The sequence below is a fragment of the Drosophila navojoa genome, chromosome 2 (genome assembly GCF_054131105.1).
Source record: "Drosophila navojoa isolate 15081-1374.11 chromosome 2, UAZ_NAV_1.0, whole genome shotgun sequence".
Taxonomy (NCBI): Eukaryota; Metazoa; Arthropoda; class Insecta; order Diptera; family Drosophilidae; genus Drosophila; species Drosophila navojoa.
In genome coordinates this window covers 2,821,590-2,849,572 of record NC_142890.1, presented here as the reverse complement: position 1 = coordinate 2,849,572, position 27,983 = coordinate 2,821,590, and the positions used below count along the sequence as shown (strand labels likewise).

At 38.7% G+C, this 27,983-nt stretch overlaps 4 protein-coding genes across 7 annotated transcripts in view; 2 read left to right on the top strand and 2 right to left on the bottom strand.

Annotated features, from left to right (window-relative positions):
* Window positions 1-101: 101 nt before the first annotated feature.
* lost (methenyltetrahydrofolate synthase domain-containing protein lost) lies at window positions 102-4,193 on the top strand. 2 transcript variants are annotated; one of them, XM_030386140.2, is made up of 6 exons: window positions 102-377; window positions 2,046-2,231; window positions 2,300-3,015; window positions 3,078-3,146; window positions 3,206-3,422; window positions 3,491-4,193. In XM_030386140.2, exons 1-6 carry the CDS (start codon window positions 314-316, stop codon window positions 3,853-3,855), a joined length of 1,617 nt encoding a protein of 538 aa, XP_030242000.1. In that variant the 5' UTR covers window positions 102-313; the 3' UTR covers window positions 3,856-4,193. The 2 variants fall into 2 exon arrangements, with proteins under 2 accessions (XP_030242000.1, XP_017967453.1); XM_018111964.3 differs by having other exon boundaries at window positions 108-377; window positions 2,061-2,231.
* Window positions 4,179-27,983, bottom strand: part of LOC108659168 (serine/threonine-protein kinase 32A) — a 34,062-nt gene continuing 10,257 nt past the window's right edge. For 2 of the 3 annotated variants that reach the window (XM_089265521.1, XM_089265522.1), the window contains exons 2-9: window positions 11,025-11,403; window positions 9,359-9,414; window positions 9,134-9,299; window positions 8,768-8,838; window positions 8,544-8,670; window positions 7,152-7,277; window positions 6,311-6,492; window positions 4,179-6,248 (exon numbers count right to left, since the gene is read on the bottom strand). In XM_089265521.1, the coding sequence (XP_089121647.1) occupies window positions 5,652-6,248; window positions 6,311-6,492; window positions 7,152-7,277; window positions 8,544-8,670; window positions 8,768-8,838; window positions 9,134-9,299; window positions 9,359-9,414; window positions 11,025-11,079 (1,380 nt within the window). In that variant the 5' untranslated portion in view covers window positions 11,080-11,403 and the 3' untranslated portion in view covers window positions 4,179-5,651. Of the gene's footprint in view, window positions 6,249-6,310; window positions 6,493-7,151; window positions 7,278-8,543; window positions 8,671-8,767; window positions 8,839-9,133; window positions 9,300-9,358; window positions 9,415-11,024; window positions 11,404-23,734; window positions 24,110-27,983 lie in introns of those variants that run through there. The other variant, XM_018111967.3, reaches the window with a different exon arrangement.
* Window positions 9,834-10,456, bottom strand: LOC149092042 (uncharacterized). Its single transcript, XM_089265523.1, has one exon. The coding sequence runs from the start codon at window positions 10,337-10,339 to the stop codon at window positions 9,896-9,898; it is 444 nt and encodes a 147-aa protein (XP_089121649.1). The 5' UTR covers window positions 10,340-10,456; the 3' UTR covers window positions 9,834-9,895.
* Window positions 12,409-13,925, top strand: LOC108658927 (ubiquilin-1). Its single transcript, XM_018111608.3, has one exon. It carries the CDS (start codon window positions 12,571-12,573, stop codon window positions 13,783-13,785), a length of 1,215 nt encoding a protein of 404 aa, XP_017967097.1. The 5' UTR covers window positions 12,409-12,570; the 3' UTR covers window positions 13,786-13,925.

The window sequence follows — 27,983 nt, the reverse complement described above, 5'->3', positions numbered from 1 at the left end:
TGACTTTTTTTTGTTCTCTTTTTTATTAATTTCTGATTGTGCGTTTTTGTAAAAAAAAAATAATAATAATTGTAAAAATATACTGCAAAACAGTGCAATCGTTCACGCATGGTGAAGAAGAGACATTGTCGATACATTGCAATATCGATATAGTAAAATTTCATCGGGTGAGAAACGTGGTTTGTTGGAAGCAGCCGGAGAAGGTAGACGTTGCTCTGTAACTTGTGTAAACTTGTGAAAGAAAAATAAATTGTTAAAAAAAAGAAAAAGGCAGAAAGAACAGTTTAAGTACACAACTTATAAACGAAAAACGATGGAAAATCAAAGCAACGAAGCTCCCGTTGCCGCTGCCGCCGCCGCGGAGGTATCATCGACAAGTAAGTTTTCGGGGTGAGGGATAGAATTTTCTGTTTGCGAGCTAGTCGTTCGCATGTACGTATAGATATATAAATGTGTATGTATTTAAGTATAAATTTGCCGGGCTTAATATTTGCAATATCGTGCTTTGCGATCTGCCCCTATAAACATTTAAAGTGGAACCAGGGCAAAGGAGCACCCCTGTCTGCCTATTTTTTTTTCGTACGGCCATTTTTCTTATAGCGAATGACAAAAGTTGTCAAATTGCCGCCATATTTCCTTGAATTTTTTTTGCCTATTCTAGCGGTAAATACGAGCTGACACACTGTCTGTCGTTTCTCTATTAGAAAACTGTAAAACGGAAAGCAAAACGAGCAAAGAATCTAAAAAGAAGTACAGCAAAAAGAACAACAATTAACGAATGTGTATGTATGGAAGTGCACAAATACATATGTATGTATATAAAGGTTTCTACATACCTATGTATGTATAAGCTTTTATTTTGTTGCTCAATATAAATTTGTGTGTTTTTTCGTGTTCATTACGTCATCGGAGCGCGCAATTTTATGCTCAAAATGCTTCAAGTGCTGCAATTACTATTTTAAACTCCAAAATAGTACGCAATGAATCATTTCGGCTACCATTTTGGCTGCTCTTGGCCCATATGACTATGTTGTTCATTCTTTTCTATTTTCTTTTGATCTCGCGGTAATGTCATAGTTAGCCGAACTACGAGGTATGTATGTATGTGTGCGTGTGTGTTGCTGTTCCCTTCCTCTTCCTGCAAGCAGAAGCAGAAGCAGCAGCAACAGAACTACACTTTGCATATACATTTACATACATATTAATTGAAAAATTCGCGCGTCTTGATGCGCTCATCGCTGAGAAATGCTGTGTGAGTGTATGTTTGGAACTGAGTGCGTGTGTGTGTCAATGTGTGAGTCGCCGCAGAGTTGCCAACTTATTGGTCATACGTCAATATCGATATTTTTAATGTTTTGGACACACACACACACACATACAAAGCACTTAATTTTAGCTTTGCTCTTTGCAATTTTAATTACTGTCTTGATTACATGTATGTATGTATTTTAGATACATTATTTATCTTTTTTTTTTTTTTTAATTTTTTTTTTATTAGTGGCGACAGCAAATGTTTTTAGAAGTTGTTTTGTTCGTTATACATATTGCCTTTAGTTATTATTCTAAATGAATAAGTGCGGCGAATATCTTTTTACTGGGCGTGAAAACCGGTTTATCAGCTATACATAGAAGTATAGTACGACATGAACTTGATGTGATAACAGACGTGCTTTAATCATGGGTCAGCGATAAGAAAACAACTGCTGACAAATCAAAATGAATTCGCTTGTTGCCGGTAATGCGAGATGTGCTTCTGCTGCACTCACTTTCTTCATGTAACGGGCGCTCGTTCAGCTTTGTGCTTCGTGCTCTCTTTCAGTCATATCTGCTCTCTAGCGTGGCAGTCGCGTTTGTTTGTGTTTATTTTTAGCCCCCCTGAACGCCATCCATGAACAACGATAACAGCACGCTAAGTTGATTCATGCATATAGTATATAAGTTTTGAATACATTCAGAAAATAACAAAATTCCTATATCTAAAGCTAACCGATATTGGTTATAAAAATCTTATATATACCTGTTGATAACAGCTAACTAATGTATAGTCGTGTCATTAACAGCTCAGCCCGCAGAGCCAACAAAGCGCTCGCTGCGCGTTCAAACTTGGAAGAAAATCCAGGAGGGCAAAGTTGGAGTCGGCTTCAATGGTATATTCAACCGTATTCCTGCGTTTGTTGATGCCGATAAGGCCGCCGCATTGCTCATTCAGGAGGAGGAGTTTAAGAAAGCACGTAAGTAATGCTTCTTATTTAATAGCCAAACAATAGATATACTCTATTATGTGCATACGTTTTTATAGAGCACATCAAAGTGAACATTGATCGCGCCTTGCACGATTTTAAGGAATTGTCTTTGCTGGCCAATAAATCCGTATATTTGCCGAGCACTCGCGATTCGCCCGCGCTTTGCCTTAAAGTCGATGTGCCAGCCGATGCCACCGATGATCAGAAGAAAGAAGCATTGCGTGTCCAGGATATACAAAAATTCCGTTCGGAAATTGGTCTAGACACCAATCTAAAGCTCGATCTGGTTGTCATTGGTTCGGTGGTCGTGTCACGTGATGGCTATCGCATTGGACGTGGCAATGGTTTTGCCGATTTGGACATTGGTTTGCTCATTGAGCTGGGCGTCATAACCCCAGAAACGACCATTGTAACAATTGTGCATGACGTGCAGGTTGTTGATACACTGCCCGTTAACTTGTTCCAAAAATACGATACACCAGTGGACATTATTGTAACACCAACCGAGGTGATACGTGTGGCCAAGCGCTTGCCACGTCCAAGTGGTGTTTTCTGGGAACTGTTGTCTGAACGTCGTTTGAAAATTTTGCCTGTGCTGCAGCAACTTAAGGAGCAGCTGGAGAAATCGGGTAAGAAGATAACATTGAAGGAGGAGGATACCGATATTGAGCAGCATCAGAATAGTAGACGCCGTCGTGGACCGTTGCGTCGTCGCTTCCAACGAGGAAACCCAGGACGCACCACCTCACAGACTGACAACGAACAACAAGGCGTACGTTCGCTAAATATGTTTGAATTTATTGTTGTTATTAAACAAATATCTTTTTAACGCAGGATAATACGCAGAAGCGTACACCACGCCGCAAAGGTCGTTTTATCAACCGCCGCAGACGTACAAACAAGGTAAAGAATAATTAATTACTTTTTCTGGAATCTATTGCTAAAAATGTCATTCGTTGCAGTCTGAGGGCGACCAGTCTGGAGTCGAGGTTGGTGCTAAGAGTGAAGATCGTAAATTTGATGAGGGTGGTGCGGGTGAACGTCGCCCCAAGAAGAAGAATCGTCCGCATCGTGATTTCTGTGTTAAATTGACAAACCTGACACGCGACATTCGCGTTAAGGATCTGAAGACAGAGCTGCGTAAACGCGAATGTAATCCATTGTCGATTACATGGAAGGGTAAGTGGACAACAAGCAACAAACTCTCAAGACAATAAATGTGCTAAATTGTTCAATTTGCTGAGCAGGTCACTTTGGAAAGTGCTTCTTGCACTTTGGAAATCGCAATGGCGCTCCAAGCACCCAAGATGATGTTGACAAGGTGCTCAAGTCGCTAAACGATCTCTCGCTGACCATCACCACCGGTGGTGACTCAGCACCGGCCGCGGGAGCCGAAGAGCCACCAGCCGAGACAGCGAATGCACCATTGCAAACGAAAACCATCAATGTCAATGTGGAGCTACTTAAGTTTGGCGCCAAAAAGAATGCTGGTGGCAACACCAGCGCCGGTGAGGGTGGTAATGCCAATGTGAATGGCGAGGACGGCAGTGCTGCTAATGTCGGCGAGGGTGGCGCTTCACGCATTGAGTCTGTGGACACAACCACAGTATAGTATGACCAATTCGGTAGCGCTGCCACAAAAAGGCAACGGCGGATGTCCGCCGCCAGCGCCGCATGTGGAGTTCAACGAAAAAGAGTAACATTTTGTTTAGACACAACACAAAAGTAACAGAAACAAAGCAAACACACAAACTGAATTGAGCTCCAGAATCGGCAAAGAACACACATACATCATACACACACATACAAACACACAAACATACATACAAACTAAAAAAAAAAAAAAAGCAAAAAGCAAAAAAAAAAAGGAAAACTCATACCCACACACTTTCATATAATAATTTTCAATGTTCAGCTTGTAGTTTCTTCTCATTCTCTCTTTCTGACACACAACAAAACATAAGCGACAGCAATAATTCGTTTTCATAACCGAAAACTCTGACGCTTTTTCTAAACAAGTGCATTTGTTTTTGCTTAAAAGAAAAACAATACGACAAGAATTCGTTATATACAATGAAGAAAACAATAACAAACACAAATAAAATCTATGAAATACTCGATCTACATTTTGCAAGTGGATCATCGTTTCAAGCTAGGTATTAATCCTACTTCACTAACTTGTCCTTTCTCAAATGGCAGGAAAAATGAATTATATATATATGTATAATATATATTAAATATTTTACGATTTTCTAACATTTTCCTCTAAACTTTAACACACGATCCCCAGCCAAAGGCTTATTGCATACGACCACGAGAGCAGTTGAGCTGTTGTCTCGGGGGAGAATACATAGTTTTATGGCTGAGGGATCTGTGTATAAAATGTTGATATTCGTAAATTCTACAGAAAAAAAAAGCAAAAATACAAAAAAAAATATATAAAAATAATTGAAAACAAGCAAAAAAAAAAAAAAAAAAAAAAAAACGAAAACTGTGGATTGAAAACATTTGAATTAACAAACTATTAACATGTTGCATTTTTGCTGAAAGAAACAACAACAACAAACATTAAAACTAACAATAAAATATGATTATTGTAATTTTTTTTGGTTAGTGTTTGCGCCCCAAAACATTTATACACACGATCACAACCCATACAATTATACATATTTTAACATACAATGAAGATCAAGAAATTTGTGAAAACAACAACAGAAAGCAAACATTTATACATACAAACCATAATTATTTACTCTTTTTTATACAAAGAAAACAAATTAAAACAAAAAACTTATGTGAAACATGAATGAAATATAACTTGAAATAAAAATAAAAAACAAAAAAATGGAATTGACGCAGCTTTTGAATTATCCTATGCATTATTATAAAGATAAACGATTTCTTAAGGGGACATTACCATTTATTTTGATTTTCGGCTAACATCTAAAAAATAGGTGTAAATGTATATCGAAATACATTAGATAATAATATTAATATATATGTATATATACAGTTGAAAACAGAGGCAATTGCAACATTTATAAAATAGTTTATATATGGTATATGTATATACAAAGGTGCAAATCGGCATCGGTTCCAGTTTTCTGTGGTTACAAATTGTTATTATATATGGTTTATATGGCTCAATGCTTGCTCGAAAAATATTTAATATGATCCTTGTAGAAGGTTTCGGTAGCTCAGACATGGGCTGGTCTTGGTTGGTTGGTCTATTAATTGAACTGACTTGATTTGGAATATTGCTATACTACTATTCGGATTCATATGGAAAAGTTTTCAAACCAGCTTCATGCCAATTTTGTAACTGGATTGACTTTGCAGGTGTGTATTAGCTATGCGTAGGTGTGAAACCTGTGGACTAGTTGGTGCATTGGATTAAATCTACATTCTCTATTCCCGTATTGTGTTCGTCTTGCAGCAGAATCTGCGCGACGTGGTCGTCGCCTGTGCCGCCTGTGGCGATGGTGTGCGATCTATAAATTCAATGATATCACTTTCTTTGGGCTGGCCGTCCGAGGGCGAGCCGGGCAATCGCCCACAGGCGTTGATGGCTGTCGATGTGGGCGTGGCTTGCGATGATGTGGGCTTCTCCTGAATGGGCGCCAGGCTGTTGACAATGGAATTGGCCATGGCCAGCTCCAGTTCGCGTTGCCAGTCGCTTTCCTTTTGCTCCATGGCCTTGCGCTTGAGCTCCTTGAAGCGATTGTAGACAATGAACTCCTTGATGAGCGTTGTTTCCGGATCACTGTCCCGTTGCGCCGACCGCTGTTTGGCCAGTCGCTTCTTCTTTTTGTGCAGCGGCCGCGTCTCCACAATCATCTCCTCCAGCTCCAGGCAGGGATCGCAATTGAGATGATCCTCGGGCGGCTTGAATGCGGGCTTTATGCTCTTCTGCAACACCTGCTGGAAGTCCCAATGCCGCAACAGCGGCGTCTGATGCAGTTCCTGCTGTGTGCTTATCCGTGCGCCCGGATGTACGCAGAGCAACTGGAAACGTCAGAAACAAATTAGATTTGGGACTTTGAAGTTTTCCCTGGACACGCACTCACCTTCTGCAACAGATCAATAAATTCGTGACTCCAGTAATGCGGATAATGAACCGCACTGTTCAATATATTCTTAATCTCCACCAGCGGCGTGTGCGAGTGCAGCACAAATGGTCGTGTGTTCGACCTCATCTCATAGGCCACAACGCCCAGGGACCACCAATCCACTGGGTAGCTGTATCCGGCTGCAAATTGGATTAAGCAAAGAACCGGAAGCATTTAATTAAGCTTGATTTTTTTTTTTTTGTCACTCGTTCAACAAGTTAACAAGTTACATATATGTATGTATATTGACTTTGGTTAGCTGCTCCATTTCGGCCCGTATGAAAATTGGAGTATCAGCTCTCAGTACACCCGCCTGAGAAACTATATGCATATGTATGCTGTAGATTAGGAATGAGCTAAGAATTTCTTTCTATTCAACTGTTCATCTATTTATAGGCAATATATTTTCAAGTTGCCTTGAGTTTGTTCATAAATTTAAGCGCGTATTGGACAGTTCCTTACACCCTACTGATAAGAGGGAGTGAACGAGATCTAAGTGCTTCCCCCTGCTAAAATTTGATTTATGGCATCAGAAGGATACTCTCTCTTTACCCACCCCTGAATAATCCATTATAATTTGCATGATTGCATCATTTTCTCACAAGCTTAATCAAATGAGTACACTAAAGGCGGGTATTAAGCAGCTCGTTACACCCAGCTGCAGTATTCTCAGTCTTATTTTTCACTTTTGCAAGACCTGCTAAAATTTGATTTGTCGTGTCGACAGGATGGAGCGCCCATGGCACCCACTGCGCCCTGCTGCACCCTCGTGCCATACTGTGTGAGTTTTACCACTTACCAACTTCTTCCAGGGCGCACATAAAGACCTCTGGCGCCATATATGGCTTCGTGCCCGACATACTGCAGGCGAGCGAGTCCTTCTGCAACCGCGTTGCAATATTAAAATCAGTCAAATGAGCGTGTCCTGCAATTAAGTGCACGTAATTGGTTTTCAATTACCCATAGACCATTGATATTGACTTTTACACTGTTAGTGTGTGTGTGTTTGTGTATGTTTGTGTGTGTGCCGTTAATTGAATTGAATATTTGCAGCGATTGCAACGGCGATTGCCATTCTCTTTTCGCAAAATAAATTGAGATTCATATTTTTATTGTTAAGCTAAAAATCTCTTATAACCATTAAAATTTAATGAAAGCTGAATCAATTCTTAACTGGGCGGAAAAAAGTCAATATTATTCAATTCAAGATTAACAATTACAAAATTGTTGTATGTGAAACGTTTAAAATTCTTAAATATCATTAAGCCAATTAAATGAAATCGCTGAATAATGGGGAATAAAATATTCTTTAGGTTATGTTAAAGTGCAATCAGGCGTTTAATTAGTTAATTTATTTTCGTATTAAGGTATTGAAAAATCAATGGAAATTTAATATGCATAAATGAAACCCTAAATATGCTCTGGAATGTGGAAATATTTCGATGTAAAAGAAATTAGCTATTAATTTTTTCTCTAATTACAAATTATTTTTATTTTAAAATATATTATGTGCAGTTATAGCTGTCGTGATACCTGATATACATGGTACATATATATCAGATTTCGTTCATTGACTCTAGAGAGACCAATTTCGAATGCCCAAATATGAGCTATAGATATTTGGGCATACCAAATTGGTCTTGCTATATAAAATTTATTAAATTATATATTACAGCTTTAATTTACTATAAGAATTAATCTCATAACACCCATAACACGCTTTATTTCTTATCAAAACAAGAAAGACATTAATTTGTCTAGTCATAAATTTAAATGTAAATACGTTCCAGCTAAATAAATAAGATATGTTAAGTAGCCAAGGGGCAAGTGTCAGATGGAAGGTGGCAGCTGGCAGCTGGAAGTTGGAGGGTGGAGGGTAGAAGGCGGAAGAAAGTGGGAGATGGCATGAATGCTGCTTAGCTGGGCAGGACAGGCAGACATAGCATATGAATAATTTGAGGCTGCTCTCAAGTATTCGCTTGGGCACAAAACTTTCCCTTGCACATGAAATCAATAAATTTTTGAGCACGAACGTAGGACACATTGTAATGAATTATGGATGCTTTTTGGCTTTTTGTTGAACTTGGCCAAAAAAAACTGCTTGCCAACTTGCTGTTGACTATGTGAGTTAATGTGTGTGTGTGTGCGTGTGTGAGTATGTGTTTGTGTTTTGCTTATTTGTTAAACTTACCTGCATCATCCAGTAGAATATTATCGGGCTTAATGTCCCTGTGGATCACACGATGTGTTTGTAGGTACTCCAGGGCACTGCCCAGCTCGCACACTAATAAGGCCACACTCTGCTCGGAGAATTCCACCTGTCAAGATGTTCGAGAATAATTCGAAATACATATGTTGGTTGAGAATCGTAAAGTTTCATTTTGAGCAGCAGCAGCAGCAATAGTAACAACCTACTCGGTTCTGTAAATGGTATCTTAAATCACCGCCCGTCAACAGGTCGCAGACCATGAATAAATCCTCCTCATCTGTGTTGGTTAATCCGCAGCAGCGCACACACACATAACAGATATATGTATGTGTGTGTGTGTGGTAAGGAGTCAAAAGTTCAAGAAGATAGATATGTGGAACAAGTGAGTGCTGTGACATCAAAAGAAATGCACATACGAGTAGTTAATTTGCATTTTGATTGGCAATCAGCGGCGGTGGTGCTCGCTCTACAGGTGAGCCTCGTCATTTGCATATGTAACTATGTGACTGTATGTGACTGTTGATGTGTGAGTGACTGTGTAAGAGTCTGTGTGTGTGTATGTGTGTACTTACCCTGAAAGGAGAACCATAAATTCACTAGAAATGGATGTTCCAATGAGGATAAAAGCTCCACCTCCTTAATCACACCGCCCAAAGCGCCGCGCGATTCACACACCGAACGGCTAACATATTTCATGGCATAAAGGACACCGCTATCCCGCTTCTGTACAATGCACACCTGTAAAGCACACGCACATGTACAACATTCGTTTAACCGCATTCAACGCGTCGACTTACCTTGCCAAAGCTGCCCTTGCCAATGGCGCGGAGTATTTGAAAATGATCAAAGTTAACTGAAAGGAAAAATTTTTAAAAAAAAATCTTATATTATATTATATTATTATAGTTGGAATTATCATGGACAAATAAATATTTTCTATACAAGCTTTTAATATTGTTAGAAATATCTAAAGAAATTTAATTCGACTTTTTCAATCAGCTATCAATTAATAGATGTATTGAAAGCTCTCTTAAGAATACATAGAGGTCAACAGGCCTACAGCCAATCAGTCAGTCAGTCAATAAGCTGGTCAATCATTACGTCAATTATTCAGTCAGTCAACATATCTTGCAGTCGCTCACCAATCATTCAATATTTCGATCAAGTCAACATATCTTGCAATCAATCACCAATCATTCAATATTTCGATCAATCAGTTTTCAATTGAATCAGTAAGCCAATCCGGCACTTAATCTATCAGTCAATCAGAGATAGGCCAAGTTTTATACAATTTTATTAATAGACTCTGTTGCTTACAAAAAATAATATTTGTATTACTTTAAGGATATTTTGTTTATTGTATTTGCAGTCCATGATTCAGCCGGGCTAACGGTGCTCTCCTCATGCTTCTCTAGGAGCATTATCTCCTTTAGTTGACGCTGCTTTTGATGACAGAGGAAAAAGGGAGGCAGCGCATCGATCTGGAGCATCTGGAGCTTGGGAAACCTATGCCTGACCAGCACCTCAAACTGCTCCTTGTCCACATAGTTGAGTCTGAGCAATCGCAGCTCGCGACAGCTGTTGAGAATGAGGAACTCAAAGATCTCAGTGCAGATCGGCACCTGCAGCAGATTCAGCTCGATTCGCGTCAGCTGACGACGCCAGAGGCTGCCCAGCAGCGCATAGCAACGCTCGTCGCACTGCAGCATGGCCAGCTGATCGGGCAGTCGGAGATACTGCAATATCAGCAGCAGGCAAAGCTCATCCAGACGCTCCATGGCTGTCTCCCAAATTCAAATACTCTGCGCCACGTGCTGAGAGTCGATGCTGCAAATACAACATTTATTTGGAATTTCTATTCCATAGCTACTCAGTTATGCCGTCTGCTGGCGACTGTTCGTCGTCCTTGGCCCTGCTTTATCGGCCAGATGAGCTCAGCTCATTTCATATTCGCAAGTCAATTAGAATTTTTGAATGAAAGGTGAAACCCAAAGGAAAAGGAGCGACTCTGGGGCGACTAATTGTATACATACATATATAAATTACACTGCGCAACAATGAAATTCAGTTGTGAAAGTGTTGTACTTGGAGCTTTCTCAAAAGTTTTGTTATCAATATCTTAAATTTCTTTCAGCATCAAATTACTTGATGTAAGAACATGTTTCTTTGTTGAACAGTGTTATTGATTAGTATTAGCAGGTGGTTCGCTAAAGCCTTTCAAGCCTCTACTCCTGTCTGTCTGTGCGTTTCCATATAAACTAATCTCTTAGAAATGACTTTACTCGCTATTTCATCAGCTCTTCATAGCTGGGGACTATCGTATGACAGTTCGAGTGAATATCAATCAAAAGCTAAATTATTTGGTATATGAAAAGCAGTTTTTTCTATTTTCCTCCTTCCACATCAGTTAAGTAAGCTACGTTTGCAGCTAATAAATATATTGTAGTTTGATAGTTTACTCACCGTCATCATCCTGGTGCAGATTTGGGTCGGCTCGGGTCGACGAATTGGCGCCCATTTTGTAGCTACATTAATGTTTCGCCTTTTCTGGCGGTTTTCTAGTTGTTGTTGTTGTGGCGGTTGCTTGTGTTGGCGTGTTTACGACTGCGTTGCCACCATCACATTCACCTGCTTCCCGCTTCCCGCTTCCCGCCCGTAGACAGTTGTTTGTGGCAATTTGATTGAATTCAATTGATTCGCTGTCATGTCCTGACCTCAGACTTGGTTTGCCTGACTAGCGGCGCTCAGCCAGTGACTTCTTATTGCTGTTGCTGTTGTCCAGGTTGTTGTTGTCGTTATTGAGAATATTGCTGTTAGACAGTGGCAAGTCATTGCGGCGCACCTAAAAGAGTAGTAAAATGTGTGTGGCTATAGATGGATAGATGGATTGATAGAATTCTATATAAAATACATAAATTGCTTCGACTAAATGAGTTTTAAATTTTCAATATAACATATTTTTAAAGCTTACTTTTATAATATTGTGTAAAGCTAATCGAGTTATTTAGGTAAAGATTATTTAGGATTTAAGAAACAGCAACTGGATTGTTGGGATAATTATGATATATTAGAGACTGATGATTTGCAATTCAGCTCTTACCACATGCTCTTTAAAGACATGCATATGTATATGTTTATGGTTATACATGTGTATATGTATGTATATATGCATACATACAACCGCTTACCATAAAACTTAAACATAGCTGAGACTTCGGGAACAAATTTTCTCAATTTACAATGTTCCTACATCACACAAATATACAGTAAAATCTGGATATAGCAACGCTCAAGGAACCGTCAAAGACGCTATGACCATATGCATGAGTTTTCTCATATAAGTTTGTCTAGGGACCTGAATTTGTCGTAATAACCCTATGGACACTATAAGCGGAGTCGTTCTAAGCGGATTCTACTTTACACATATGTTCATACACGTATGTATGTATTTACGTAAAAAATTCTTGCCAGTCATCATCGCGTATAATGTATGTACTTCAGTTCAAATCAATGGCATATTCGATGTATGATAATGAAAAAAAGCAAGTCTTACAACTTTTCCATTATATTATCATTTAGCTTGGCAACCTTATATATATATGCCAAAATATATACCTTAAAGGCCAGTAAAATTTAGTGAAAAAAGTTAAATTCATTGAAAAATTATTTTATTTTTATTTTCAAAAAATATATTAGATTTGTATTCTCTAGTAAGCCCTATATATCCACTGAAAAGCACGACAAGTGACCATCATTTGAAAGCTGCCTTCGGACTCGACTGACCGGAAAACCAAAAACGTAGCCGCAGCACGCGTTTGCTCGTAACACTTCTCACACATTTTGGCATTCGACAACTGAGTCCCAGTTGTCATACAGTAAAATCTATTCTTTTATACAATAATAATACAAACACAACTGAAATAGACGATAGCCGCCGTTAGATTTTCATAATTTTTTTTTTTTTTTTTGGTGTGTGTCTTCTGTCGTGGAGTCTTCATTCGCCCAGGCCATGTGCTGCAAGTCCATCGATATAACCGCCAAGACGGGCAGCGGCTCGGCGCTGATTTCGGTGCGCGAGAACGAGCTGATCAGCAACCTGCGCGCCCTGGTGGCGGTGCGCTTCGAGCAGGCCATCGACTACGTGGTGCTCGTCTTTGGCGGACACGTGCTGCGCGACGTGGGCACCATCGATAGCCACGGCATCATATCGGGCGTGACGGTCCATGTGATCTTTCGCCAGCTAATTAAGGAGCCGTCCGATGAGCACGACATCAGCAACGCCAACGACATTGACAACGAAAAGAACACTTCAGCTGATTGCTTTTCCGCCTCATCGTCAGCGAACAACCGCAACTGGATCTCGAGAGCCAACGACCTGTTGAAGCCGCTGCTAGATGATATCAACCTGTTGCGCGATCTGCTGCAAGCGGATCCGCGCATCAAGGCCCTGATCGATGAGAATACAACGTTTCGTCACTTTATAAGCAGTGATCGAAATTTACGTGATCTCTTCTCCACCATCTTCAATCCGGCCAAGGTGCAGGAGCTGGGTCGCAAGCGCGACCTGCACATCATGCGCATGGAATGGGTGCCCGGTGGCTACAGCCTGATGAATAAGCTCAGTCATTTCTTGCGCCAGGCACACGAGGAAAACGTGGCCATGAACTACTTGGAGGCGGAGCCATCCATCTGCAGCAATTATCCACAGCGCGGACGCGAAAATAGGATGCCGCTGCCCAATCCTTGGCGCGTCGAGCCCAAGCCGGAACCGATCCCACCAAGTACTACTAAAAAAAATAGGGTGGACGATCTAGCGCGTCAGCTCATGGCGTCCTTCAAGCTGGCCGACATCAGCAAAACGCTCGAGCATGTGCGTCAACTGAACGAGATGGCGGACTCAGCAAGCAATGAATTGAACTCCCGAATGCGAGCCCCGAAAGCCGAGCCACAGCCAGCTCCCGGTGCAGTGTCTGTGGCCAGTTCGACTCGAGCTACTCCGGCTCGAGCCACTGCGGCTAGTGCTGCACCGTCCGCTGCAGCGTCCATCAATCTCTTCGACTTCATGTCCAGCAACGACAGTCGCTGGGAGCAGCGCTACCAGTCGCAGCTGCGCCACCTGAGCACCTTGGGGCACACCGATCGACAGCGCAACATCTGCGCTCTGCTGATGTCCGCTGGCAACATACAGACGGCTGTCAAGCTCTTGGAGCAGTGGAATCGCTAGGACCCAACCCTCAATGGAATCAAGCATCGAACAAATTAATACTCTCATGTTTCATAATAGTTTTCAATTTTAGCATTGGCTCTGTATCCGTCAGTCGATAGCAATCATTGCAATAGCATTCAAAGAGATAAAATCATATTCATCCGTTTTCTACTCTTCTTTATTTTTGTAGCACTCACTCCGCCCTGCACTCACCCCCCGCACAAAACAACTCCCATTTCAAATGGGCTACAATAAATTTGGCCAATCATGGAAATATGTAAGACTCAACCAACTCAGCATAGAGGCTAGGAATCGGCACGTAATCCTTGATGGGATCCATTTGGTAGACTCCATCTGTCAAATTATGCTCGAAAGTCGGCTTAGATGTATTTTTACACCCTACAGAGCATATTTCACCTTTCATGCAGCCTAGAGCCTAGAAAAAGGTAGGTATTGCTGACTGGAACAACAGGGCTGACCCTTTCTCCGAGAAATATATTTCAGCACATGTTTCAGTTATCGATAATAATTTGCAATAAGATTGTTTACGTATCTTCCTCTATGATTATACGTAAATGTTTCTCTTCTTGTTGCAGGCAAATCCAAAGTCTAAGCCTGCTTAGACGGATGACTATATGCGATGGGAACTCTTCTTTTTATAGAAAAGGATTCATTGAATTGCCAACAGCTGAGACGCATATATACACAGTTCCTTTCCACATGCTATACTATGTTCCATTAGGTTTACAGATCTCCAAATTTCAAATATGAATTCCAAATAAAATTCCTATGGTCAGAGTAATCACAGTTCGATTTTCTTTCTTATTTTGTACAATTTGTTTTTGCTCAAATCGTGGCTCGTCCATTCGCATTTTCGCAATTCCTTTTATGATTGATTGAAACAATTCTGTCAAGCTGGGCAATGGCTTAGTCATCCCTTTAGTCGTCCATCAATGCGCTTCTGACGCAAAAGTATTGGCTGACAGTTTCCATCAGCAGGTTCCCGTAAGCGATTTCCGTTTCCTAGCCATTTTTTTTTCTGTCCGCCCGCCCACAACTGTAAACATATCAATTTTATTCCATTTCGTTCTGCGTGTGGGGCACTTCTTTTATACATATATTTCCTTCGATATACGTATAAGCACATATATGTATATATAAAATATTTGCGTAAACTTCGTGCTGCGTGGCATTGGGAATTGAGTGAATTGGGAAAGTCATTTGCCTTTGCTTAAGGTTCAAGCTTTCAGAGTCTTATTAATTAGTGCCGCTGCCAATTAGCACCTGCTTTTCATTGTCTACGGGCACAGCCTGCATTGCATAGTGTGAGGTAAATGTGAAAAAAGTTTGCTCACCTTTTGCATATTTTCTGTGGCAGAAAATAATTGCATAAAGTTTTGCTGCAGGTAATTTTTACTCAGTGGAGCTCAAGCAGTTTCAGCGCAAGACTTTAATGGGTGTATATAGAAATTTAATAAAATGGAGTATATACATATATATATCCATGGCTATAAGTCACACGTATGTTGGTCAAAGTTTTAATTAATTTCTATATATAATTCCAGCTAAACTTCTTACCTTTAAGATATTCAAATGAACGAGAGGGAGAGAGAGAGAAGCAACAACAGCAAAGAGGGACAAAAAACGCACATTAGCAGAATACATCTCCAGGGAGGCGAATCGAGGTGACAAAATGGCATGGAAGCAACATGTCCAAAAACAGCAACAATGACAACAACAACGACAATGGCAACGGCAACAGCAACAGCAACAGCAACAGCAATGACAACGGCAGCTGCAGAGTTTAAGTTGTTTCATTACGCACAGCCGACATTCATATATACACACATATATACACATACATATATACTTGTGTATATTTATGTATACAGTTTTACTGCTGCTTATACTCAGTTTCTCAGTGAAAATGGGCATATTCGCTTTACTTTCAGCACTTATTAGACAGAGAGAGACAGAGAGAGAGAGAGGTAGAAATACAGAACGACGATTGAAACAGAGAAAGAGAGAAAGGGAGAGAGAAAGGAAGACAAGTAGGGGGAGAGAAACAGAGAGAAAAGGAGTAAGCTATAGAGAAAGACGCGTAGAGTGTAGAAGAGGCAAGCAGAGAGATGCAGAAACGGAGTTAGAGAGAGGGAGAGGCAGAGAAAGAGAGAGAGAGAGAAAGTGATAGAGAAAGGAACAGAGTAAGAGATGCAGCCATAGGGATTGATTTGGGAGAGAGAGAGAGAGAGACAGCGAGATAGTGAGAGCAGAGCGCAATAGGGGTCAGAGTAAGAAAGATAGCAGAGCTGTGGGGGATAGATATATAAAAATACAAGGTGCGAAAAATGGATACAAATAAGAGGCGACTGAGAGAAAGACAAAGCCAAGTAGAGAGATAGAGAGAGAGAAAATTAAGAGAAATATAGGGCCTAATGCCCTATGTAAATGCCAGCTTCTATTTGCGTCCTATTGACTATTTCTATGCTTGAATTAAAAATATATTCTGGTGGCTGATGTTTTCATAAAAATCTAACAAGTGGTGTGCTATATTTAACATTTATAAATATAAAAAAAAATCTTAAGGCTCTAGTTCCCGAATGTTGTAAAATTTTTGGTATATTCTGGTTTTTATTAACACAAATATTTATTAATAAAATTGTCTTGCAAGTGAGATTTAATACCAAAAAATTCAGACTGTTTCCTAGAAATATGTAAATATTCTTGAATTTAATTTTTCGTATACTATTCAAATATTTAAATCGATTCTCACGATATATTACACAAAATGATAACTGTGTATCTATATGACGTCAGGTGTATCGCGCAGTCAGCGAATTTTAAGTTGAAAACATGAAACTTGATTTTTTGTTGTTGTTCTTTTTAGCCACACCGCTCATTTTACGTATTTAAATATTTTATGAAAATGACAGAGTATCACCAGCAGACAGACGGCAACATTGACAGCGGCAGCAACAACAACAACAACAGCAATAGCACTTGCTTAATGTGATTGCCTAAGAAAGTGAGCGGCGGGAAGCCTTAGCCCGGTTCCGGCCAGGAAGAACGGTTAATGGAAAGCACAGAGGGGCAATTGAGTGGGCATGGTTACTCGTACCCAGGCCAAATGTCACCTTGACACATTTAACTGACGTTCCCCTGGTTCTATGGTTAAATCAGGGAACATTTGATTTGCTGCGTTGGCAGATGTTTGCCATCTGAAATCTTTTATAGAGTTAGTTCATTTGCAGCTGGAGCAGCAGCAATTCAGCCTATGGCTGCATTGGAGCAGTGAGCAGGCAGCAGAGAGCGAGTGGGCTCTCTTGTGTCCACACACACACAGCAACAGCTTCCGGCGTGTGGCTTTTATAACCGGACATCATAAAAACGCTGGATTTTCCTTTTGCCACAAGTAAAACTGGGATAAGCAAAAGTTTTTCAAAGTTTTTAAATCTGGGTTTCCGTTGCAAACAGAGAGTGAGAGAGAGAGAGAGAGAGAGAGTGAGAGTGAGTCATTTATTATGTCATGCTTTATTTGCAGTTTCTTAAAGAAAAACGTTAGTTGAGCAAACTGAGATGAAACAGATTCTTCTTTGTTTATAAACGTTGAATGGTGAATATTGCCATAAGCATATTGCAGCTGAAACTAATTTAAGTTGACATAACATGTTGAACTATAACTAAGCGAAGCATATAGAAAAAGTTTGCAAAGTATTGACCAACTGTCTGACTGAGTTGACCAAATAAGAGAGTAATTAAGCATTTATTTAATTTATCAATGAGAATTTATGATAAAATATTACCAATGATTTGGCATGTGTTTTTATATATCTTTATATAATTATATTAATATTATTTATTTATTTTATTTATTTATTTATTTATTTTTTTTTTTTGTAATATATAAAATATTGATTTCAGTTCTTTGTAAAAATAATAAGAAAATAATTAATGTTTTTGTCGTTCATTAAAAATTGTATTAGTATTTTGAAAAGTTATAATTTTTTCAACAGTTAATAAGCAAAGGCTCCACTGTGCGTTATCAATGGACGAATACGATTTGTAAGCCTGGAATTTTGCATTTTCTCTGGGCCTATGTCAAACGTTAGATTTCGCTTTGCTTTTGGAATGAGCTCAAAGCCAATATGCAAGGCAGAGATATTGAAATTCGGACCTTAAGCTCGAAGCTCTGCCAGCCAAGCCTACAATTTCGCTTTCATTTGAATGATAATGATCCAAACGTAATAGCTAGAATATTGCCTACAATTCAAATCAGGGAGAATGCCAGACATTTGATTTTTAATGCTCTTATATGGTCATTTACATCTATTACATTTTTGTAACAAGAGCGAAAAATCAAACTTAAAGGCAAAGCAAAATCGAAAAACCAAAAAAACAATGAAAGGTTTTATGATATATATACATAAAAATATATATTTGAATATTTGTATTTATACATGTTTATCTATCTCTAAACATCTTTCGCGAGTATTTTTTTCGCGATGCTAAATCTGTCAACATGCAAATCCTTTTGTAAGCCCATTTGCCCTTTACTTCTCTTCCCTTCTACCTTCGCCCTTCTCACTTCTGACGGTTTTTTATTACGCAGCAACCTTTTCTCAGCTGATAAGCAACAACAACAAAAAAAAAAAAACACAAGTGACAAGATTCCTATTTATATTTTTAGAGATCTCTGTATGTGTCTATGCGTAGGTAAATATGTGTTTATCATGCTTGCCTAAACTCAAGTTGCGTACACGAAAATCCTTTTGTGCGCTTGTTTTAACATTGCCTCCTTCATATGTTATTCGGTTGCTTGGGGGCAGGCAGGTGAGAAGCCATAAGTAATCCCCCAAAAGACTCATAAAACGCATTTACGCACGCTTGGCAAGGCTGGCATATAAAACTGATTTCAGACAAAGTCAGTCGATTTCTAAACTCATTATACGACCACATTCCATGCCCGAAGAGATGAACTGAGCAGCAGCTGAGCAGTTGAGCTGAAGAGAACAGCTGAGCAAAGTTAAAGGCTTTTGCCTCAAATCTTTTTGTTTGGACCTCGTCACTGTTCGTTCGTTTTGTATTTGAGGCCGGGCGAGGTAAGGCATTCAGCTTATTCCTACCGTAACTTACCTTACCCAAACCCAGGCCGAGAGTCCAATATATTTTTATTGGTTTTTGTTCCACTTCAAGCCGAAATTCCACTTGTGAGTAAACATATTTCGTTCATGCCTAGACTTTGAATGGCTGGATTAAAGCCAAAGTTTTGTTGGATTTGCCTAAATTAAGGCACATGCACACACACACATACACCAACATACATATACATATACACAAAAAGTGTTTTACGCCACAGTGCCTGGCTAAAATCAATGGACGGTTCCCTAATTGCCGACCCAAATATCTTAACTTGGCCATTTTTTGTTGTTTTTCACTTTTATTTTTTATTTATTTTATTTTTGTTGTGTTTTGTTTGCCTTCGCCAGCTGCTGCGGCTGGCCTATTGATTTTACATAATTAACAATTGTGTGATTTGGGTACGCCAAAATAGCTCAATAATGGGCCTAGGACGACCCACAAGGCCTGTGCGTAATTACGCCCTCAACTCATTAAAGAATGGGTCAAAAAGGGCATAACGAAGTCGTGCTCAGATAATTTAAGGAAAGAGGCGCAAACATCTTTGATCCTTTAGAGCAGCTGCAGCAACAACAAAAATATTAAATTTCAAAAAGTTCTCTTGTTTTCAGTGAAGAAACAGAGCAAAGGCTATCAATAAAAGAAAAAGTATTGACAGTCAAAGAAATATCAATGAGAAATGTCTTAAAGGTGTCAAAAGAAAAAAGTGTTTATAAGTATGTAAAGGTAGACATTAAATATTTTTTTATAATTTATAAAAGAATCTTCAACAAACTATAAAAGTGGGATTTTATAAATGCCAAGCAAAACTATTAATTAAAAATATTATTGACTTTATATATATATTTTTAGATATTTAAAACTTTGATTAGAGCGGGTTTCGCTTTCATTTGAGCCATTAGACATTTGATATAAATGGGTCGGCGCTTCATTAATCAAAGATTAGACAGCATGCCCCATATTAGTATGCAGCCCAACAACAACAACTGCTAGTAGAGAGTAGGATTAGTCTAGATTTGGCTGCTGTTATCAAAACAAACGAAAGGGAGCAGCAGCAGCACATCAATCAAGATGACGGCACAGTTCCTCAATTTTGTTTGGTCCTATGCTCCGCCATTGGCCTCTGTCATTCCGGTTGGCTGCCCAAATTGGAAAGGACTTCTTAATTAATGGCAGCTTTGCATTTTGTTTTTATTTGTTTTGTATTTTTATTTAGTTTTATTTTTATTATATTTTTTTTCTGGTCATATTTACTTGACGCTCGGCAGCGGCGTGGAAAAATCTGTTGCTCTTGCCGGAAAAACTAATTAAACAGCTGTTGGCGCCACCAGCAGCAGAAGTTCAAGCTGAAATGGTGAGCAACGAGCCGTGGCCGAACCCTTTTTGACAGCAAATAGGTATGAAAGCGGTGTCTGGCAGCTGAAAATCGCTATTGAAAATTTACATTTCCCCAACGGCCACTACAGCAGCTCAAACAGACGCACATTGACATTTCCATCTGGCCGACTTCAGCAAACAACTTGAGCAGAAAATGCTGTAAATATTGTAGATTTTCCATTGACATTTCTGATTGATGTTTAAGCCGTGTATATATATATTGAATTATTTTGAAGTTATTGTCAAATGCATTGATAACAATTGCGAAGGCATTTTGTATAAGCAATCTTTGGATTTATTACGTTTCAGTGAAGGAATCACTCAATAACGTGAGCGGGCTTTGAAGGAGATTGACCGAGCTATGCAAATGTCTGTACATAAATTATAATCGTTTATATAGTAGTATTTTACCAATTAGACAGTTCCACATAAGTAATTTGGGGTAAGTCTATAGAATATATTAACTTGATGGAACAGCAGACTTATTATTTTTTTCCAATTTTTCTTCCTCATAAGTTTCTTTAGACTTCCAATGGCAATTTCTGATTTGCCATGCTAATAATCATATGGCACACGGCGAACATCTTTTCACATCGTAATCGAGACGAAATGTACAACTCGAATTGGAATTTATACGAAGATTATCTGACACTAACTGCGGCGCATGAATACAAATTCCTTTTACTTATTTATAACAACTTGATGTACACTGATATTGGCGGTTAAGTCCGATACTTCAGACGGAAGACATTAATGGCACATTAAAAACCATCTTTAACGGCACCACAAAAAAAAACTCTATAATTCGCTCGTAAATGGGCACATTTTATGACAGTTTCTGTTTACGATTCAGCGGGGCATTTATATTATTTCTGTCACTTCGATACCCTACAATAATGCGTAATTGGCTGGATACTTTGACTATATTGAATTAAATGTTGCAAGAATTGAAAAATTTTAAAATTTCCTAACTTTGGGCAACAATATAAAAGAAAATCTGCAAATAATGAAAAGTCTTTCTATGTTAAGAATAAGTTATTTGCAGTTCTTACAAATTATAGAATATCTGTAAGTCGTGCACTCCCCAACAAAGGCATTCGTACTTGTTTATGACACTCTTGACATGTGCGATTTATTATTTGAAAATTTTATAGCTGTTGGTTGTCTTGACCACGGATCTGTGTCCGGCTTCCGCAGAGCACATCAATCAATGCAAAAATGAAAAGTTGATGCAAAAAAAAATATATAAATAAATAAACAAATAAATTTTTCATTTTTTGTTGTTACTTACACATTTACATTTTAAATATGAATATTTAATAAGTGCATAAGCATTTCAGTTATTCGAGTTTACTCAGTATATATTATGAACTGCGCAAGTTGTTGCTTTTTATATTCGTTTATCCTATATGTATTTGTTGTGTGCAATGTCCTTCTGTTCGCCTGTCCGTCTGTCAGTTTGCCCGCATGAATGCAATCTATCTCGCAATCATTGAAGCTACAGACATGATATTTTGTCATTCTAGACTTTATTTTTATACCTTGTTGCCAATGGGACAAGAAGTATATTGGTTTTGTGCAGTCTATAGTAAATAACTAAAGTATAAATAACTAAAGTATACAACTTTGAAGCTTCTACCTATAAAGCAGAAGCAGATATAGAGGCGTGACATTATTTATTTTTGAGCTCTTTTAGATTTCCACTTTCAGTGGGATCAAGGCATAAACACAGCAAGGGAACAGAGTATCAGGCAGTTGGTTATGCCCGACTGCAACGTTCTTGACTGTTTTTTTTTTTTTTCATTGTTGAAATGGCTTTTAAGCTTTCAAATACATATGTTCGCTTCATGCTCAAAATATAATTAATTGTGAGAAAAGTTTCCTATTTTTATATGAATGAAACGCAGAAGTTTTATGAAAATTAAATAATTTGAAAGCAAATAAAAATTCCATTTGCCAGCTGCATGAACTAACATGAATTTCAAATTCAGCAATTTAATTTGTACTATTTTTGTTTCTTAAGAATTTTACTAGAGCTATTTTCATACATTTCAGTACATATATCTCTAGCAATATTTTGCTTCTGCTGGAAGTTGGCTGTGACATCATCAGGGAGCTAAAGTTAAATGCTTTTATATAGTATGTATGTATGTATATAAGCATATATGTATGTGTGAGTATGAAAGCTCCTTTGAGGTTGTCATTTGATTTTGTTGAGCTCACTCAGACTGTATTTGATTTTCAATGGAATTGCATAAAAATAAATCCACTTTAAGGCTATCAATCTTCAAATCTGTGGCTGACTTGAAGCACATTTCAAAGAGTCATAGATATAAATATATATCATATATATATAGATATACTGTCAGCTGCTGGCCAGCTGTATCTCTGGCTGAGAGATGCTCGATTAATCGCGCGTCAAAGGTAGAAGCAGCAAATCCACAACAAGCATTAGAATACTTAGCAACCCCCAAAAGAAAGAAAGGCCAAAGCAACCCCCCATCAGCCAGCCATCTAGGAATCAAGAGGACAACCGAAAAGTGGGCACTGGGTTCAATGACATGAACAGAAAACATGAACCAAAAGCAACACACGCACACTCACACACACACACTAATACACAATGTATGTATATTGGTAGTTGCTACATTTAAAATTCCGCTGTTTAGGATTTGAGTAAACGTTTAGCTTATATGCGTGAACGGTGCTCGACTGTGGTTGCGGCGGTGCCACTGGCACTGACAGTGGCTGTAGCTATAGCTGTGGCGTGATACTGGCTAAGGGTTTTCCTTAAGTATTTATCGATTTGCCGTGTCGACATCGGGATCGGGCTTGGGATCGGGGCCAACACTCACATATGCATATAAAGCGTGTAGCCAAATTGCACAAGTTAAGTTATTCAAATTGCACTCGTTACGTTTTAGCCATTTATGTGCGAGTGCATGCAGATAAGTGAGTGCACTGAGCGAAAGCATCGAGTGTGTTATAGCCTAATATAGCATGACCTGAGCTTAGACTTTATTATTAGACTTATGTTTAGGTAGTAGTAGTAGTAGTTGCTGGTATGAGTTGAGCTTATATTTTATTACCACAAATCAGATATTTATGTATATACATACATATGCGTAAGCTTATGCTGATATGTTGTTACAGTGAGCGCAAGCATTGAGTGTACTATACTCTAATATAGCATGACCTAAGCTTATTATGCGTTATTAAACCTGAACTGTGTATGCATGTGCATGCAGATATGTACATAAGTACACTGTACACAATTGCAGGCTAATCATAAAATTAAGAAATACATAAACTGATTTTGTACATAAGCTGTACATAAGCTAAGCTAAGAAGCATCATAAAATAAACTAAAAAGAGGAATACCTAAATATAATATTTTAGTGTCGATTATTATTATGTTTATGACTTTCAAATCACACATTTTCTTCGAGTGTACCTTAGTATTTCTCTACATTGTTGCGAATTCGACGCTGTTTTTGCATGTTCACTTGGTCTCGATGCGGCCTCAACAATTCGTAAACATATTCGGGTTATTTCCCTTTGAATGGCGCCTCTAACTCTAGCTGTGAATTTTGTCCAGCTAAAAAGTCACGCGATAGCTAAGAACACGCAGCTCACGCTGCTGCTACGTAAACAGACACGCACACGCACACACACACACGCACACACGCACACACGCACAAGCACAGAGGCGAACGCACGCACACGCGGCGTTAAGAGTTCCGTTATTTGCCACGGTTTGCTTTTAGCTAGCGCAACGCAATACCGTTAGCCAGCGCTGCCAAAATTGAACTAACGCAGCTAACAACTGTTGTTTGCCACGCTGACGGTTTATTATTTATTATGCTGGCGGCGTTGCCAGACTACGAACAGAATACGTTAGCTTAGCACGCAGACTCTCAGCTTTTAAGAGAGCGAAAGAGATGAGCTTCGATGGTGTGGCTTTGTTGCTGCTGCTGTTGCTGTTGCTGCTTGCTTTTTTTATGAATGAGCGCCAATTAGCCAAGTTGGCGGGCAATGCTTTATTATCGTCATTATGACTATTATTATTATTATTATTATTTTGCGAGACGGCCATAGAAATTGTATTAGCCAGCTTATCTTTAAACGCAAATTGATTGCGAACATATTTTATGACGTTTGTTGAGTTAGCCGCATGTGAGCGAGAGGGCAGCATCCTCCAGCACATCGAGTGGATTTTCTCGTTACATGTGTATGTGTGTGTTTTCGTGTGTGTGCTAAGCTGTTGTAAGCTCTATTTGCTTGAAAATATTGTCTTTGTAAATGCGATATGTGGCATGCCAGCTCAAGCTCAGGTGTGTCATCATTTATTTCGAAAATATTTATTTTGTCTTTCATAATTTTCCTCTCTCGCTTTTTGTATTTTATTTTATTAGCATACTTTTGTGCGTAGCGCGCATTGTTTACACACATTTCATTGTTTATTCTTTGGGATATTTCCTCTCCGACTGAAATCAAGAAATGAAAATAAGCCGCAACCTTCGATAAAAATAAGGCAAGTACTCTCCACAGGCTCAGGCGCTTTAAGTGGAATTTAATTTCAGCAAAGTCAAAATTGTTTGCCAAGCCCAGTAATCCAATGCGGTTAAAGTGTATCACACTCTTTTCTCCGGCTGTCTATCCAGCTATGCATGGGTGTCTGCGTTGTGTGTGTGTGTGTGTGTGTGTGTGAGTGGGTAAGTGTGTGGGTACCAGTGTCAACAAAGGGCCTTAAAGCGCCATTTTGTCAGCTTGGGCAAAGTGGCATTGGCCTGCGTCTGTGTGCGCCGCCCATGAAACCGCTCTATCTGAGGCTTTCTCAAGTTGCGCTACCCTCTCCAATCATGGCAATGCCAGTTGGTTAACCCAACATGACATGAAAAATAACAATAATTGTTTCTATAAAATATTTCAAGTGTATATATTTGACCAGCTTTATATAGTATCAAAAAATGGTTTTACTAACACGCCAAGAAGTTTGCTTACCTAGAAATTGATATTGTCGGAATGTAGGGTATTCAAGAAGGCGTAGCTATTACGCGCTATTTGGTTTTCTGGTTTTCCCCTTAGATTTAGGTCGATTGCCGTTGTTTCTTTTGTTTTTTACGTCGCTGGCAGACGGCAGTGAATGTCTCTGGGCCTTTTATGGAAGGTGGCATAAAAAGCAAAAAAAAAACAAAGGCAAAAGGAAAGGCAAAAAAAGGAAAAATTGAAAGTAAAATTTTAATTTTCAAATTTTCTGTTGCTGAGCTGATAAATCAGAAGCGGCTAGAATTGAGTTACGTTTTAATTAATTCATTTTGTTGTCATGAATGCAAATAGAGCAGAGTTGAAAGACATGGAACTTATGCTCTCTCCGCCTCCTTGCACTCAGATTTGACGTACAATTTGATGGGGAGGGGGGACGGGATAAGGCATTTTTTTTGTGTTTAGCCAACGACAAAGCTGCACTTTGTCGGCTCTAACGAGTTGTTTGTCTGGAACGTAGCTAAAGTCGAAATCAATTAGAGAAGGAATCTCTTAAGGCAGCATTTTAGCTGGAACGAATTGAATTCAAGGAATATTTTACAGTTCATGCAGCAAGCATTCTCTCTATTATAGCAAATTCTCAGCTATTCAAGGAACTAACAAGCTTGAGGCTTGGTCAAATGCAGAAAAACTGAATTAATTTACTATATTCTGGCATTGTTGTCTTGCATAAATATGAGAAAGCAGGTCGATTGTAAGGTGGGGCAAGTCAAACACAGGGCACGGCACGCCTTTGAAATTTGTTTTGCTTGTTGAAAGCTGGCAAAAAGTGTTGCATGTTGTTGAGCGCTACAACAAAATGACAGCCGCAACATAGCAGAAAAAAAAAATACAAAAAAAAACACGCAGTGAAGTAAAATGGAAAAAATGGGGAAAAAGAACCAACAGGAGCATCCTCAAAGCAAAATACCAATTAAGTTACATGTTGCTTTTAAATTGCCTTGGCAAAGTTTTATCGCTGCAAGCGCCACATTTTCTGAGTGGTTTTAAAGCGTATTTCAAATACAGCAGCAACAGTAGCAACAACAGTAGCAGCAGCAGCAGCAGCAGCAGCAGCAATTGCATTTGCCATGCTCCACTCGGTAAATATAAAAAGAAATATTATGTACAATGCTGCGCCCTAAATCCAGTTGAATACATCGAAACATGAAAATCCTATCAAATCCAAGCCACATCCAGAAGAAGAAACACAACACACAACTCTTTCTCACACCACATATTGATTTTGCTAGAATGCCGGCGTTGTTGTAAGCAAATTCGTTTTGGGAATTGTTGAATCAATTGGACCAATGTGAGGCGACTGTGGGAATTTCGAATGCTGTTGCCCATCACACGTTCAGCTCCAAAGACAAGCAGCACCCATCAAAATACCAATGAAACAATTTGTAATATTGCTTCGTTTTTTTATTTTTTATTTTGGTTTCTTTTTCTTTTTTTTCATATCAATCAAATGTTACAATTTTTGTTACTACCCTATAGAAATTTAGTAAGTGCATTTGGGGTGTTTGATTTTTATAGTCGACCTGATTCACCGAACTTAAGAGGTACTACCTAGATAGTAGAGTACTTTTTAATTCTAGCAAAGAGCTGTACCTATGTATAGATAGGGCTTCTATAATGTTGCTTATTTTCAAGTCAAAAATTTTTAATCATTGAAAAAAGGTAAAATAGTTAAACATGTTCATTCGAGTCTCTCTCTATTTCTACGCCCATTAAGGGCATGACAGATAGTTAGACAAGAGACATAGTAGCTAGGTTAATAAATTGAGGAGCAAATTCAAAGGATGTTGCTTTCTTTCCCTTTAATAATTATATATTTTTTGTCTTTTGTTATCTCAGACTATAAGAAAACAGGGTATTTAAGAGTCACACACACTGAAGCAAACAGCATCGCTTCAGTTTAAGCGCAACTGTGGCCATACCTATTGTATATTTAATCAACCGAACAGCCCTGTAAAATTTGGTAAAAGCAATCAATAAATGGAATATGAATTGATGTACGCACGATTAAACAGAAAGTCTGGCGCATAAAATCATTGACGGCATGTCGCTAGGCCTAAAAGTGTTAAATGAGCTGATGTTGTCAAGATAATTGCATTAATTAGCAGCTTATGGCGCATAAATGCGAATGCATTAGCGCCAGCCAATCCCCCATTTCATGACAGCAAAATAAACGAACCGCATTAAATACTAGAACCGAGCGAAACACTTAAATAAATGCGTTCACTTTTCAGTTATATTCAGCGACCGTTTGACGGTGGCAAAGTTGAAATGAAATCCGCTTATTGTAAATTCGTTGAATTTTTCACAATCACCATTTACATTCATTGGACTTAATTACATTTAATATTAATGCCAAAGGACTTGGTCTTTTTTTGGTTTTTTTTTTTTTTTTTTTTTTTTTTTTTTTTTTTTTTTTTGCGGCGTCATCGTAAATTTAATCTGAATAATTAAAGTGAGCAGTCGGTCATGCTCAACTAGCAGATACTCAGTTGAAGAATAGTTTTGGTTGGGGAAAATATTGAAGTGAAAAGATTTCTCTAATTATCATATAATTTTTAATAAAAAATATTGTTGTTGGTTCTTAAAACAAAAAATTCACAATTTAAAATCGAACTTAAATGTAAAATAAAAATATGTTTTAAAGATCTATTTTA